The sequence below is a fragment of the Cydia splendana genome, chromosome 21 (genome assembly GCF_910591565.1).
Source record: "Cydia splendana chromosome 21, ilCydSple1.2, whole genome shotgun sequence".
NCBI lineage: Eukaryota > Metazoa > Arthropoda > Insecta > Lepidoptera > Tortricidae > Cydia > Cydia splendana.
In genome coordinates this window covers 3763842-3781168 of record NC_085980.1, presented here as the reverse complement: position 1 = coordinate 3781168, position 17327 = coordinate 3763842, and the positions used below count along the sequence as shown (strand labels likewise).

The window sequence follows — 17327 nt, the reverse complement described above, 5'->3', positions numbered from 1 at the left end:
TTTAAATATTTAAAAGGGTTACAAATAAAACAAATCATAATTCAACAAATGAATGAAATTTATTGTATACAGGTTTTAAATATCCTCGCACATCCTCACACCTGCCTAACCAGCCGTCAAGATAACGTAAGATATAAAGATCTTATAGTAAAGGACATTACATTTGGAAAATTCACTTCAAAATGATGCTACGTAATTACAAGTATACGTAAGAAATGGTTCCGTATAGTCTTCACGGAGAGGATTGGCGCGTGTTTCATTAGTGTTGCCAGTTAAAACAAGCGCCAATCCAAATAAACCCCACTATAGGTGATCTACAATTCCACAATTTCAAATCAACTTTTGCGTCGCCAGGCGACGGGTTTTGGACGTTTTTTAACTATCAAAGTGTCAGTCAATTTGTCTTAAGCTTTGCTTTTTCGAATTTTCTCACCCTTTCCTAAAAATTTGACTAGATTTAATACAATTAAGTTATGCCAATCACATTTAAACGCCAATTCGTAACAATTCGAGGTGATTTCTTAAATCATCAACCATCACTTAAATAAGGAAGTGAAAACATAAAATATAGTGAAAAAAATAAACGAAACGCTGTAGGAATGCGTTTTGATTTCTTTAATTCTGTTAAGAAAACTAAACAATGATAATTATATAAAACTAAAGGAACAAAATAACAAAAAATATAGAAGCGAGTAAGGTATATTGAAAAAAAAATATTCCATTAAAACTTGTACTCAATAATTAAATAACAATATTATAATTTGATCTTATTAGCTCCTTTAGCAGATTAGGTACCTATTTATATTATAAAAAAAAAAACATGAGCCTTTCAATCAATTATTAGGAAATAACAGCGTCTTCTATGTCATACATTGGTCCATTGCCTGATTTTTAATCATATTTTTTTAATCACAAAAAACTTTACTTTCCAAAGATTTTCATTGCAAAAATTTCTTTTAAAAAATCCTCAGCAGTGTGATGTTACTTCGTTAAAAGCGTTTTCTTTTTTAATAAATACATGATGATAATATTGTATTTGAATTTTACACTATCCCTCATTTTATAAAGATAACATTATATTTAATATGTCTAAAATTAAATGCTTCGTGTTGTACATAATTTAAAAAAAAAACGAATGTGTCAACATTCCACGCTTACTTCAAAATCTTAACTGTCGTACCTTTCCTCAGTAATTCTAAATGTCAATAATAATAAGTCAATTATTGTAATAGTAATACAATAATTATTAAAATTAATCCTCTAGAAATACATACAGTTGTAAAGGAAAACAATTAGTGACAATAAAGGTGAAACTTACATTTACGTAGAGGAAACGCGTCAATGTAGACCGTTCTCAATCAGGCTAGCAACACTAAGTACTTCGTAGTGTTGCCACAAGCAACTTGTTTCACTGGCGATTGCCAGTGCAAAAAATGGTTGCCATCTGGTTAGCAAATATTCAACTACACAAATACAGGCATAAAACAACCATGCGCACGACACTTGCTCAGAAATCATACTCCTGGCAACATTTTACAAAACCTTCCATTTTTAAATTTAAAAATTGATTACTCAAAAGTCAAATTTAAAAATTGAAAGATCCACGCGACGTTTTCATGCGTTCGGAAACCTGTGATAAAAATGTATTTTATAAAATTACTTTCACAAAAATGTCTCGTGGAATTTTTAAGATTCACTAAGTTTCTAGATAAAAATGCAACTTCCCTTCATTGTCTTTTTTGTTCCTGGACCAGTCGAGGACCGTTCAAGACCTAACCTAACCCTTACGGCAAATTGTATTACATTTACAAAAAAAAAAATAACAAACATATTAAAGAATTACTACCGGCTACCTATTAATTAAAAATTACGCTACAGTATTTAACTAAAATTCTTAAACTATGTGGAAAAATGATTGAACAATATACAATAAAAATGATTCACTAATAAATCCGGCATCTCTGAGACGAAATGTCACAATCCATTTATTTTAATGCATTTATATTCACCTTTTTCTTGTTCTTTTAATTTATTCTTACGATGCAATTTGGTAAATGAAAAGTAACATTTCCATCATGATTGTAAATAATCAACCAATTTTACAAAACTGCTATTTTTTAAGCTGGCAACCCGCTACGTGTTTTACTTTTTACTTACGTCAAAAATATACCCTTATTTTTGGATGTACACACCACTGTTTGCTTCCATTTGACGTAACAGGTACCATAAGTTGTAACCATTGGTTATTATTTACACTTATAGTAGAGACTGCCGTATAACATTTTAAGTGTTAAGGCGGTGTAAACCATTTGTACAGGCCGAGCCCAGGTAACCTGGTTAATGTCCCAGGATACCTGACTTCACTTGTTTCTACTACTTATCAGTCGCAACTCTCTTTAGTCGGGCCTCAAGCCCAAACACTTTGCACAAAAAACATGTATAACATCTCAATATAATATTATAATTGTAGGTCATTAAAAAATAAAGCCGCTTAAAAAATAACTAACGTTACAAATAAGATTAAACAACGTAATGATTTGTTCCCGATGGAAAAAATATTTATATTATAATTAAAAAAAATCTAATAACATTCTAAACGGAATGTTTATTAAAATCTAAAATTCTCTTTGCAAATTGTCCCATCCTATGATTTCTGTACAACTTACATGATTTAACCGTTTTTAAGCTATCAACAATTGTCAGGCGTAAGTAACACACAGATTGGTGTAGGTACGTATTTTTAAATTAAATTGTTCGATTTTGGAATTTTTCTCAAACTCAACCGAAATGCGGTCCGGGGTGGCGATGGTAGATGGTAGTGACGTCACAAGTTGACAGATTTACATCATACAAAGTTAATATTAAATGCATGATAGATTAAATAAATGTAGACGTATTCTTAAATATTAAAAAGACATCGAAAATGAACGTAAATAAAATTGAAAGATGCTATCGACTAGTAAATTTTGAATATAAAAATTTTTGTTTTTTTTTTTCTCTTGAGAATTCATTCGACATCACGGCATTTGGGATATGTATTTAGTTTTTGGATATTTCGACCGTAATTTGAATTCTAGTAAATGTAGACGCCTATACAGTCAGAATGAAGAGGAAATTAAAAAAATGTCGAAATGTCGAGAGTATTCAGGTCCTATTTTGCATGTTGTGGTCTCCGAAGAAAAAGGTTAGGACATATAATTTTAACGTGTATATAATATATGTATATTTCAATTACATACATAATACAAAGACTTCTTAATTTCCATGAGGCGACATTTACACATAACTTACAATAAGTAATCGTACGATAATTCTATCCAAATAGTTTTTACCTAAATTTTACTTTTGGGAGAGCGTATACATTTTTTCATCTCGTACTTCATTAATATACTTTCGATAGAACACCAAAAAATTTCACAAATTTGAAGATATCATTTTTTTTGAGGATTTTTGGGCTAATAATTTTTAAAGTCGACAAGAATATAATAATGATTATCCATATTTTTGTATAGTCGATAAAACATTTAAAACTTGGACCATGAAAAATAAGAATATATTTTCTTAAGATACAATAATAGTACATAAAATATATAAGTTCACTAGATGTATTTTAATGTACGTACGTGTATATATGTATGACACGGCTCGCCAGACCGCACTCGTAATATCTAAATATCACATTCAGTAATATGGAAATCCACGTGTTAGCTTAGACACACTTTAAATTACTATTTTATACAAAATAATAATTGCACATAAGTCCGTTCGTGCCCCGAATATGCGCATGCGTCGCATCGCGTCCCGCTCGCACGCGCAGCTCGCGCGCCTCGCCAGAGAGGGACAGCCGCACCCACCACACTACCCAATAGCGCTAATAATTTCATTCAATATATTACCTATCTAATTATAAAAACACCGCACAAAATCTGCAATAGTTCACTTAAAAATCGATAACATTTACACTCATGGCTAGCTTTATAATTAATTTGTTACATTGTTTTTATTACTTAAAATTATTTAAATAGTTAAATTTCATAACGTTAACTTTTGGTTGTCTTTTACTTAAACACAAGGTCAAAAATGAGGCTTCAAAGATTTGCCAGAATTTGAACAATCGTTATATCTTCGTGGCTTTCAGTGGTATCCTAACCTATCATTCCTTAGGCGATCGCTACGAACGTCTTTCAGACAGATATCATAGACATCAAATGAATTTTAATTTTAAAAAGCACTTGCCGCTGTCGTAAAACACCCACGGCAAGCTATCTACAGCCGAACAGTCACTAACAAAACGACAGTTTTATATTACAAGACGTTTGAAATCCTACAAGTCTTCCCCCGAAAGTTTTATATTACCCCAGCGAATAACACTGTAAGTCACCAAGAGTGGAGCATGAACGTGGTACTATAACTATTTATTGTGATATTTCATAGTAAAGCTGTGATATATTGAACTGGGTGTGTCTGTAGGTAACTATTGTGTTATTTGGTGATTATGTGTCAATGTATATATGTGATAGAGCTGGACTAAAGACGGTTGCGGAACGGAAACGGAACTACGAAAGCTATAGATGTGTAAACAAATGAAAACCCAGCGTTGGTCTAATGTAAGAAAAGCCTGTCACTAACGTTATTGTCACTACAACAGTATACATGTAAATAATGCATGAGTTTCGTATGAAAAATCCTTACGATGTAGTCTATTGCACTCTAATGTAATGTAGAAACTTGAGACGGGCACACTTTAACGGCCCAGGCACAGAGTTAGATCGGACCGGTGCGCGGAGGGGCCGAGCGGCCGGCGAGGCACGCTAACGCGCCTTTACGTTTCGGCCGCTTCCCTCTCCCAACGGAATGTACTTTACATAATAATTATCACAAAGACTGAGGAGATCGGAACGTCTTTCAAAATCCATGGGCGAACGCGACGCCACTACGTCGCGTATCACTGGAAAGGGTAGTACAGCGGATACTAGGCGCGGTCGGGCGGCGCGGCGGGCGGCGCGGGCGGCGGTGGCGGCGACAGCGTCCCGCACGCGGGCGGCGTGGGCGTCCCGTTGCGGGGCCGCATCTTGTCCGCTCGGAGCCGCTGGACCGCCTCCCGCATCTCGGCGGCGAGCTGACGGTCCGAGGAGTCGATGCGAGCTCGGCGCGCAGGCGGGCCTTCCTCGTCGCCTCCCGCTAGCCGTCGAAGGAGACTCGGCGCGTCTGAGTTCGGCGCCGGCGGTCGCGGCTCCCCTGTCAACCGTTGCAGCAACGCCGCACCGGGCCTTTCCAGACTCGACCTTATGATCCCCTCCAGGAAACTCCCGTTCGCCGGCGGAGGCGCTTCTTCTCTGAGCCGACGCATCATATGCGACGCGTAAAGGTCCGGCGCGGGCGGGGCCGGGAACCCAGCTCCCGGCCAGAAGTAGCTCGGCGGATACCCGGGCGCCTCGGGCCCGTTGAGACCGTTGGTGAACGGCTTGGTCATCGGCTTCGGCGGCGGCGGCTTGGGAGGCTGCGGCTTCACGTCCTGAGGCGGCTTCGGCTCTCGTTTACGCGGCCTCATCAGATGCCGCTCTTTGACTTTGTATTCGAGAGTCGAATGCGGCACGCCGTAGTACGAACCGGCGCGGTGAACCGACATCTCACCTCTCTGCACGGCCTTCACCGCTTCTACCAGGCTATCCCTATCGTAGTTCCTATATTTTCCTCTCTTAGGTCTAGTTCCCTTGCCCGTTGCGGGTTGTCCGTTATTGTTCGTAGGAGCGCGAGAGTTACTAGGACCCGAAAAATTTCTAGAGTTGTCTGGCGGGGTTTTAATGACGGAAACGTGCCTGTCTTGTTGAAGTCGCATGAAATCATGGGGCCTTTCTAGCGGCTGTTGGAACTTCTGGCTTATACTCTTGGCTATGACGTCGCTCAACGACGTGAAGAGATGTTGAGAGGAAGGCGGATCAGCGAAGACAGACGCCGGCAGCAGGAGCGGAGACGGTGTATTCAGGGGTGGTTGTGGCGGTAGGATTGGAGTTACAGGGGTGACTGGTGCCGCTGGGGTTGCGGGTGACGGGCTTTTATCGTCAGGGGGTGGGAATGTGGGTATTTTGAGGATGACGGAGGGCGGCGAGTCGGGTCGTTCAGGGTCGGAGTCGGGGTCGGAGTCGGCGGGTTCCGTGACGAGTCCAAACTTGTTGACCTTGTTGCGGAGGGTAGACCGGGGTATGCCGTAGACGACGGCTGCTCGGCGGGTCCCGAGCCGGCCGGACTGGATGTCCCGGAGGGCTGACTGGAGCTCATCTTCGGTGTAGTTCCGCCGCGCGGTGCTGTTGCCAGCCCCGCCATCGAGTATTGCGCGTTTCAATCTGTAACAACCAAACAGGCATTCATTAGGAACAGATCTCTATCTGAACAGATCTCTATGTACTGGGAATATAGGTAGGTAGATAGGTAATTGCTGGGCACAGGTCTCAGCCCAAAAAGGACACCCATGGATTTTACAGTTCAAATTAGGAAATCAGGAGTGTTCAAGTACCTAACGAATGAGAAATACTTCAAATACTTGTTAGTATTCCGTTGTATTCTTAATCTTAATTTATAGGTATCTATTAATAAGGTTGGTAAATGACTAGCCCGAGGCAGGGGTCGGAAACCGGTATTTGCTCTATACAAAAATAACGGTATTATTTCGTTCTTTTTCGTTCTTTTGTTTCACTTTTAATGGGACAATCTAATAATACAAACTCGTTACCTAAATACTTGATTCAGTCGTACGTAAAAAGCATAAAATAATTCAAAATATTGGGCTATTTCGGGGTTTTTTAAAAATACCGGTTCCGAGCCCTGGCCCGAGGATTGATCCACGAATTATTTAACACAAGATAAACAAATAATTTTAAATTAATAAAACAGGAAGCTTTCCTTTCTGCAAGGAAACTAGCGCGTCCTATCAAGCAGACACTTCACGTATCGCTAACGCAGTAAGGGATAAAGAGAAGCAAAATCCTTCGCCCTATATCACGTGTGGAGATTTTCCCGGCAAGCATAGCACAAGCGACAACGTTAGAACATTTACAACACAACCGGCATCTCGATTTCAGCACCGATATTATACAAAACCCAATCGATAGCTGAATAAATTCATTCCACGGCCCACGATCTGGGTCGCCTGGCTCGCCAAAACAAATAAAAATGCAACGATAGTCGCGGCCATCGACCTTGCATCCTTGCACACGCCCACGCAAAATCACACCCTACCCCCAAACTATAGGGCCCAGAATCCAATGTCAATCATAACGAAAAATAAGAAACCGAGACACAAGATGAAACTGAAGACGGTCATACCCACCAAGCAATTTCCAACTATAATGATAGGGATCGAAAGTTTAATTTGAGATGGCGGTGAAGAAATAAAGGGAAAATATAAAGATGCATTCATAGTCCGTTATCGGAGGTTCGTGGGTAAATATTTCGCATTTAGCTTATCTCGGATTAATGTGTTGGTGTATTGAAATATTGAATTTAGATATTTGACCGATTGCGAGCCGATGACCAGGTGTTGACCTATATTGCAGACTGATAAAACGTATTGTTTTGTTATATTACGAACAGTTATAAATAATTATTTATCTTCCTCTTTGTCTTTCGACTTGCAGGGCCGGATTACTGCCTAGGCCCCTAGGCCCGGGCCTTGTGGTAACCTAGCAATTGTTTTGAGATGGAGAAGTGCGCCCCCCTAAATTCTAAGTGCCATATCAAGTGCCTAGGGGCCCTAGGTCTCTAAATTAGGGCCTGACGACTTCGACTATTCTGGCAGATATCTTTGGCTTTCCTTTGACGGACGCCAGACTGTTAACATCTCCAGCAAATTCTGATGATGGCTCGGAAAGAGGTGAAACGTGTTGAGGTTGAGGTGTTGGACGTGTTTGAGGTAGTTTCTAACATTTATTTGAGTACCATCAATCTATCCAACTTTTAACTGGAGGGTAAATATCTATCTAAGTACACCCATCAAATAACTAAGTATCAAGAGCAAATTAATTGGGCTGGACTGTGTAAACAGTAAAGCCGACCACTGACTAACAGTCCGCCGGACGATATCGGCCGGTCAGTTGCTCGGAACTGTCAAATTTTTGTTCTAACTGACAGGCCGATATCGTCCGGCGGCCTGTTAGTCAGTGGTCGGCTTAATAAAGCCACGAATTAATGGCTAGCTGTTTTTTTTATCCCTTATGTATCGTATTGATCGATATTTCTATGATTTCAGGGATTCAGGATGTCCATATTATAGGTAGGTACAGTTTCACGGTATTTCCGTTTTTGGTACGTAAATATAATTTGTTTGTACTAATGTACAAAAATAGGACGATTTTATGTAATGGAATAGACTAGCAATATGTTCTTTTAAATCATTTAAATACGTCAACAAGACTCTGCCAATCTAGAAGTGTATCTTTTTCAATTTTACGACAATTCTTTGGGTACTTTACAATTGATTGTTTCAAGTGGATATTTAGGTATGTAATCAAATATTATTTATAGTGGTAAATTATTTATGAACTTAGAAAAGAAAAGGATGTAGTAAGACTAAAATAATCCTAAACTAGTTAGTCAAATTACATCATTAGGTAACATCAATTACCTAAAGCAGGCAGCAGGCACCCGGATCTTCTTTTTGTAAAGCGTTAAAATTGTACTTAGGTCAATTTTTTGTTTAACCATTCAACGCGGAGACCGTACTTATTTGGACCGATTTTTATTATGTTGTCGTTCTTCATTTTTGTCAGATTTTGATAAAATTTGGTGGGTAAATAGAGTTTCGAATTCTATGTATACGAAATAAGCGCCATATTACCGTATGTCCTACAAAATCTTCCATGGAGTTACGAAAACGTATCGAAATTTCGTAACTGAACGGAAGTTTACGTACATTTTTTTTTGTTCCAAATTGGGATTTTGTGTTTATTCAGACCAGAATGAGGAGCTCGTCAAACTTACCAAATTTTAAAAATTATATCGAATATAGAATAAAAATCGGCTCATTTTATTAAATCAATCAAAGCTCTGCAAAATGAGGTAAAAAGATCAACAACCTTTAATCACCAGGCTTGTTTTTCAATATATTTCGAACCTGATTATATTGAAGTGTAAAGGGGCCCACTGATTAACAGTCCGCCGGACGGTATCGGCCTGTCTGTTAGAACAACATTTTGACAGTTCCGAACAGCTGACAGGCAGATACCGTCCGGCGGACTGTTAATCAGTGGGCCCCTTTAAATGTAAAGGGTTCAAGAACATTTCCTGTTACAATTTTATTAATAATTATTTGCCCTTTTTCCACTCACATTATCTAAATGAAGTTGCGTTTCGTTTGCCAAGCCTTTGACCCGATCGAAATGGGTGTGGTTATGATTTTAGTTATCAGACACTTCACGTTAATGTGTTTCTTTATTTAAATTGAGATATTAAATGTTATATTATTGCGTATTAAGTTCATTAAAATATATATGCGATCAACAAACTCTGAATGATGTATTTTGTAAAGACGTTTAAGAGATCAAAATAGTAGGATAGTAGTTAAGTCGAAGACATAAAAATTTCCGTCGTCTTGATTACCTGATTTGTGGGTTTGGCGTTTTCCGAATGGTAGAATACATACGATCATATTATTTAATTGATACCAGCTACGGTTCACAGATAGTCTACAGTCTCTACATAATACAGTTCCCTTATTTACGAGTACGAAAATGTATTTACACAGCCAAATGTTAGCTAAGCTGATCAGCTTGGAAATCACTACACCTTATAAAACAGAGTCCCCCGCCGCGTCTGTCTGTGTATTTGTATGTTCGCGATAAACTCAAAAACTACTGAACGGATTTTCATGCGGTTTTGGTCAATCAATAAGAAGAGTCTTGAGGAAGGTTTAGGTGTATAATTTGTTAAGGTTTTATGTAACCCGTGGGAAGAAAACGTGGAAGGCAGAAGATAAACAAGAGGAGAAGATATGATTATACTTAGTTTCATTCTATTTTTATTTTTGAGAACAAAACATTAATAAATTTCATAATTTCAATCCGTGAACCATCTATAAAGAAATCCTTAACCTTCATAAACATTAATATTAGGTTTTATCACATTAATTCATTAACGTCCACATTCAACTTCAAAATGGCCACTCACAAAACAAATAAACATCACTAATGTCTCCTTATCTCCTTGCGAAAGCTTCTATCTTTCGAAACTTGACAAATACAGTGTGAAGGAACTGGTATCTGTATCGGGGGTTATTGGCCTTCTTAATGTGTGTTATTGCAAAAGAGTTTAACGCTCGGACGACAACGGATCCTTATTTGAGTTGAGTCAACCGTGAGCCATTTATTTTTCTATACGTCTGTATCTTTAGGTCTTTAAAAAAGAGTAAACAAATGGCTTCTTAAGGATCTATAGGCCCCGTGCATGAACTTATACAGCACATGAGCCGTCAGATTTTTGGCGCGAGGCGTAAATGTGTCGTTTATGCTTCCGATGTAGCCCACAAGATGGCAGAACTTAGTATACACAAGGAAAGGTACCGACGAAAACGGTAGATGGTAGCACTTGCTTTGGCAATGTTGTATATATATGTGCATATATGTTTCCGATTCAGGCCACAAGATGGCAGACCCTCCAACGCGCACGGTCCCTATAGTGTTATGAGAATTTGAGAAACATTAGTTATTTGCTAGTTGACACTTGACAGATGTCATATATTATGATAATTGATAATTTAGGCCAGAAAATTCACCATCCGATTTACGTCATTAAATAAATGGAGATAAGTCAAAAACTACAGAAGCTTTTATTTTAGAGGACACGATCACAATACCTAAGTGCCAAATTGTTTAGGAGGTTTGCTAGAGTCGTGTGCGGAAAGAGAAGAGTCGTGGAATGTATTAGGCCCCATGCATTCCACGACTCTTCTCTTTCCGAACAGACTCTAGCAAATTTTTGTGTCGTAGATAGTTGTTAAATTATCAAAAACTTTAGACTAACAGCCATGAACTCATCGCAAACGTCAGAAATGAAAATAACAAGTCATTTCTACTACGTTGAAAGAGACCCATAAAAATTGATAGCGCATTGTGACGTCAGTGCCACAATACGAACGCTTTGTGGAATTAATTGAAAAAGATATTTCTGTAATTTTGGCCGTGAGAATCGTTTTTATGCGCTTTCCAAACAATTTAGTTATAATCTGAACTTTTCTACTGTTTATTCTCTCTCTCTTCTCTGTATATATCCTCTACCATGGTGATGGGGCCAGATTTCCGTATCTTTCGCTTCGCCCTATCCATGACGTCTAGAGTTAGACCAAGAAAAGTCTGCAGCGATTTTGATAGCTCACGCAGTGCAACTGTTATTCTAAACGTCAAAACTTCTATGAAATTATCAAGTATAAATTACACGTCTTGTACTACGTGGGCTATCAAAATAGCTGCAGACTTTTCTTGGTCTAACTCTACTGTTTATTACATTATTATTTATTTAATTCGGATTATTATTAGTGATGTAGTAGTAGTGAGCTGTGTGTGTCATAATTAATGAACTAATCATTCACCTCAACTCTCCTAGCGATACCTATACAAACAACACTCGTAACTGATCATCGGCGACCCTTTTGTGTTTGAAATGTGTTTATCTACTAATTGTAAGTAGTGGGAGTTGAAGTGAAGCAGAGACAAAACCATTCGAGGCGAGTTCACTGTGTCAAGGATGATCGTAAAGAGAATAACTGGTGGAAATTCGCTTGAAATGACTCTGATGTTATCTCATTTTAAGTTATTAGAAAAATAAAAGCAAAAACACGTATAAAACGAATGATAATAAGGCGTATCCAGACTAGTAAATTTTTCGCCAGTCAGATTAAATTGCCCGATCGAATCAGGACGTGCGGACGCAAACGCCAATTTGGCTCGCCGAATTCAACCGCCGATAATGACCGATATTACCGATTAAATGAGATGCGGACGCAAGAATACGAATTTGTGACGCCAGTATTTTCGTACTGGCGCATTTTTTCAATTTATTTAGAGGGCTCTAATATCACCATAAATCTAAAATTGGTGATAAAATTGGAGATTGACGCCAATTTCATTTCTGATCAATCGGTCGATTTGATCATCCCGTCTGGATACCGCTATATCCTGACCTGACTGAATTACATCATGACTTTCATAAGTAAATAAATAAATATTATAGGACAATTTTACACAAATCGACATAGTCCCACGGTAAGCTCAATATGGCTTGTGTTGTGGGTACTAGAAGACGACGATATATATGATTAATTATATAATAAAAATGAATAATTAGATGATTTATTTACATGAAGGTATGAAATTTCAAATACATATTCTTAAAAAGTTAAATACTTATAAGTTATGAGGTAACAGATGAACATACATACCTACCGGTCAAAATCATAAGCCTTCTTTTGCTTCGCCGTAATCGGTTAAAAATGGAAATCTTAAAAGTATTCAGGTATCTATTGAGTTACGCCTTCGCTTCGTCTGGTGGGGGTTGGGGGGTAAGTAATTAATGGAAAAAGAATGCGGGGGTGGTACACGTTTTGCCTGAACAAATAATATATAAATACCTACAAATAAATTCTAGCAAGCTCTTGACGATTTCTTGTTTTTAGGGTTCCGTACCCAAAGGGTAAAACGGGAACCCTATTACTAAGACTCCGCTGTCCGTCCGTCCGTCTGTCACCAGGCTGTATCTCGTGATCTGTGATAGCTAGACAGCTGAAATTTTCACAGATGATGTATTTCTGTTGCCGCTATAACAACAAATACTAAAAACAGAATAAAATAAAGATTTAAGTGGGGCTCCCATACAACAAACGTGATTTTTGACCGAACTTAAGCAACGTCGGGCGGGGTCATTACTTGGATGGGTGACCGTTTTTATAGATAATGGTACGGAACCCTTCGTGTGCGAGTCCGACTCGCACTTGCCCGGTTTTTTTTCCTGTGTAGATGCATTTTAAATATCGAGAAAGCTGTAATAGCATTATATAAATACCATATTTAGCATTAGCATTTATATAAAGCATTAAATAAATTCTTGCAAGATTCTTGACGATTTAGTTTTAATTTTTCTGTGCAGATACTGCAGATACATTTTAAGTATTAAAGAAGCTATTGTCGCGTTCAGTAGGTCCGGATCAAGTGATGGCTCATGATAGAGTGACCTTAAGAGCTAGGTACCTACCTACCTATTTGAGACCCCCATGTAGGTACGTTTAGCGAAAACAGCGAAAATATCGGATAAAACATGAAATGTGTGTCTCTGCTGACCCGTGTTAACTTATTTGTTGTAACTTCATTTTTAAGATTGATTAATATAAAAAAAGTTTATATTTTATTATTTAAGGATCACCAACGGATAATACATCTACACAATTAAGTACATACGAACACGGACATTTAACATTAACAGATGCTCAGCCACTTATAGGTGACCACTGCACAGCTCACAGGTGTACCTATATATCAAAGAGAGTATAATAAACAACAAAAAATATTGAGAATATATTCACTTAAAATTAAATTTAGTTTTGTTAGACTGTATGTTTTTGTAAGTATCGTTGTTTTTTTATGTGTGAGATAATTCACAAGATGCCTGGCATCTAACAACTAAAACAGTTTACAATAACTTATCAAACATAATATGTCACGACATACTGTTACATTATCCGAGCCCCATAAAACTTTAAACACACACTGTCCATCCGAACCCGCCATTTTAAACAATCATGGCGTCGTCTGTCAAGTCAAAAGGTCATCGACTCCAGATTCGTTTTCATCATTTAATGGGTGCGTTCACATCTCATTGTTTGTGAAATCCGATCGTTTCAATAGGAAGTCCAGTGTTGCAAGCGATAGGACGCGGTGACCATGGAGAATTGTTAATAGGCTTCCTAGTGTTGCCTGCTTATTTGGTTATTTTGATAAGGGTTTATGGGCTATTCAGAGTGAGTTATTTCTGCGCTGAGGAAAATTCATCGGTTTTTATGACACTTGCAAAGGTTATTTTACATAAATAGCTATTTGACTTGTTTTTGTTCGTAGGTAAATATGTGTACGAAAACAAATTAATCCCATTTAACTTTAAAACGAATAGACACCATTTGATCAGCAATACTAAACTTATCAAAATATACCTACGCGTTGTGAAATGCCTAAATTAAATAATAAAGATGTTCATGACGATTTTTTCATTATCAAGTTATCAAAGATTTTTGTGAAACAATCATTTTAGTCTATAATTTTCTGTCTGGCAAATTACTTTCCTCCCTATTTTCTTCAAGAGACATTCACTGTACATACAAGTGTGGAACAATTTACGGCAGACATTTCAATTATGGTGGAAATTTAGTTTCCGTTCCGCACCCGGTGGTACTTGATCGGCACTTAAAATTAACTGTCATAATAATAATGACATACATGCTGTGTCGAACGAATGGGGTCGTGGTTATTTCTAAAGGGGCCCACAGATTACCAGTTTGCCGGACGAAATCAGACTGTCAGTTGTTCGGAACTGTGACCTTTTGCGTTTAACTGACAGGCCGATATCGTCCGGCGGACTGGTAATCAGTGGGACCCTTAACAGGCTGTTCTAAGTAATTGGACACCTGAATTAAGACATAGATAATATTAGGTACTTGTATGTCATCTTTTTCTTTCTTGTTCTTGTTCTGTTCTTGTTCTTCGTCTTTCATGTTATTAGGTACTTGAGATAATATTAGGTACTTGTATGTCATCTTTTTCTTTCTTGTTCTTGTTTCTTGTTCTGTTCTTGTTCTTCGTCTTTCATGTTATTTCAGAATGTCGTTTTAAAATGCGAGCGTAACTTCTATTGTATGGCGGCGGCGCGGCGGCTGGTTTCGTGTGTCTTAGGGTGGTATTCCACCTGTCCAATTTCTTTGTCCAATGTGTTTTTTGTCTCACATTTTGCTTAATGAGAGAGTGAGACGTAAGACCAAGATATTGGGCAGATGTAATACCACCCTTTTACATTGTAAAATGCATAAGATCATTCATGCTAGTCGGATGGGCAAAAATGTATGTTCTGGCTCATTAAATATCAAAACGCGTTCTTTGCCACTTAGTAGCGTTTTTTGGTAACACTGAGTAAGAATGTGTGTTATCATTCTAGTCTATTATACTCATAAAGCTCAGTCAAGCAAAAATTATTGATGTCAGTTTTTGCTTGAAGAAATCAGACCTGATACAATGAAATATTAGCAGAAAATGAGTGAAGCGATAAAATGTAACTGACTCGATGGCTCCATAGCTCAGTAGGGAAAATTGCGAATTTTAATAAAAAATATTTACTCACTCACGCGATTGATATTTTTCAGTGACCTCTATTATTATTATAAAATAAGGGTCACAGGTTACGATTGAAAACCTAAAAGAGGATTATAAGTTATGTGTACCTGTACAATTAATTGTACCTACTTATATACAAGACAGCAGACTGCAATGCACTTCCAAAATCTAGCAACGTACCTACCAGATTTTCGAAGTCCTTTATGGGAGAAAAAGAATTAGTTGACATTTGACCTTTCGATTAAAAGTATGTAGTTGTCACGATTATATCATCATCATCTTCCTCGCGTTGTTCCCGGCATTTTGCCACGGCTCATGGGAACCTGGGGTCCGCTTGGCAACTCATCCCAGGAATTGGCGTCGGCACTAGCTTTTCCGAAAGCCAGAGGGGAAATTAGGCCTTATTGGGATTAGTCCGGTTTCCTCACGATGTTTTCCTTCATTGAAAAAAGTTGTCACGATTATATCCGTGTAAAATAATATATTTTAAAGTCACAACCGTTGGTCTTTATAAATTAATAGGTACAAACTTCACAACAACCAACGTTAATCAACGATGTAACAATGAATTTAACACGTCATACCCGTGTCATAATTATTATTTTATAGCTAATTCAACAGCAAAGCAATTAAGTATTAAGCTTTCAAATTAACAAATGGATTAAATAAGTGACCTTAATTCAGTATAACATTTAGTCTAATGGGAAAAATAGCCTAATATGATTAAAAGCTTGCATGTTTATAATGCACTTGACCTACTGTCTTGTTTACACACATTTACGAGTTGAAAAGGGTAAATAAAATGTGAATTGAAAGCTTTTAGTACCGTGAAAACTCCGTATTTGCCATGTTTTGTATAAAGGTTATAGTTTTAAAAGTCTGGCAATACTGTTCAAAAGGCCTATAGGCAACGTTCAAGCACGTATCAATCGCATCAATGTTGCCATTTTAAAGGGGCCCACTGATTAACAGTCCGGCCGGACGGAATCGGCCTGTCAGTTAGAACAAAAAGTTGACAGTTCCGAACAACTGACAGGCAGATACCATCCGGCGGACTGTTAATCAGTGGGCCCCTTAAGACTTGAAAGGTTTAGCTAAAGGTGTATTATAAAGTATGAAAAAATGTATTTTTTGAAAAAGTTTGATCTAAACAGAAAGCTCTCAATCCTAACTGAAATTATCAGAAAAACAAAGAAAGTGATTACGGGAAAAAAATACAGAAAGCGCCACGATATTTTAGTTTTTGATCAACTAAATCCTAAATATAAATTGCCAATTTGGCTACCAAACGGACTCCGCATGTTAGTCGGGGCAGAAGCAGACCAAATTTAATGTCTGGATGACCTCAACGCGGAGAAAGGCGAAAAAAGGGTATAGAGGCTTTTCGTTTTGAAATCTACCCCACACACAACCTACTGGTGTTAAAGTCTTGGAGCCTTTTGGCTTTGGCGTACATACCTGGCATTATCCTTGGCGTCAGGTGGTGGCGTGCCACTCGTGCTGGAGGTGGACTTGGCGCTGAGATCAAACACAACAGGCAATGGGCTATTCTACAGAGGTTGAAGTAGTTGGCTCTACATCTAAACGCTACCTATACCCTAACCTACAACTAAGGACTGGGTGCCTCAGCCTTGGTTTGGTTGGAGGAATACTTGTTGGCGTACATACCTGGCATTATCCTTGGCGTCAGGTGTTGGCGTGCCACTGGTGCTAGACTTGGCGCTGAGATCTAGTGGCTGTTCTACAGAGAAGGCTTTACATCTAAAATACTACCTATACCCTAACCTACACTAAAGATTTGTGGCCTCAGCCTTGGTTTGGTTGGAGGAATACCGTACATACCTGGCATTATCCTTGGCGTCAGGTGTTGGCGTGCCACTGGTGCTAGACTTGGCGCTGAGATCTAGTGGCTGTTCTACAGAGAAGGCTTTACATCTAAAAGACTACCTATACCCTAACCTACACTAA

The 17327-nt window shown here is 38.2% G+C and overlaps 1 protein-coding gene across 2 annotated transcripts in view; it reads right to left on the bottom strand.

The window, feature by feature from the left end:
- Positions 1–40: 40 nt before the first annotated feature.
- Positions 41–17327, bottom strand: part of LOC134801116 (mushroom body large-type Kenyon cell-specific protein 1) — a 267604-nt gene continuing 250317 nt past the window's right edge. For both annotated transcript variants that reach the window (XM_063773647.1, XM_063773646.1), the window contains one exon: positions 41–6344. In XM_063773647.1, coding sequence (XP_063629717.1) covers positions 4973–6344 — 1372 coding nt within the window. In that variant the 3' untranslated portion in view covers positions 41–4972. The remainder of the gene's footprint in view (positions 6345–17327) is intronic.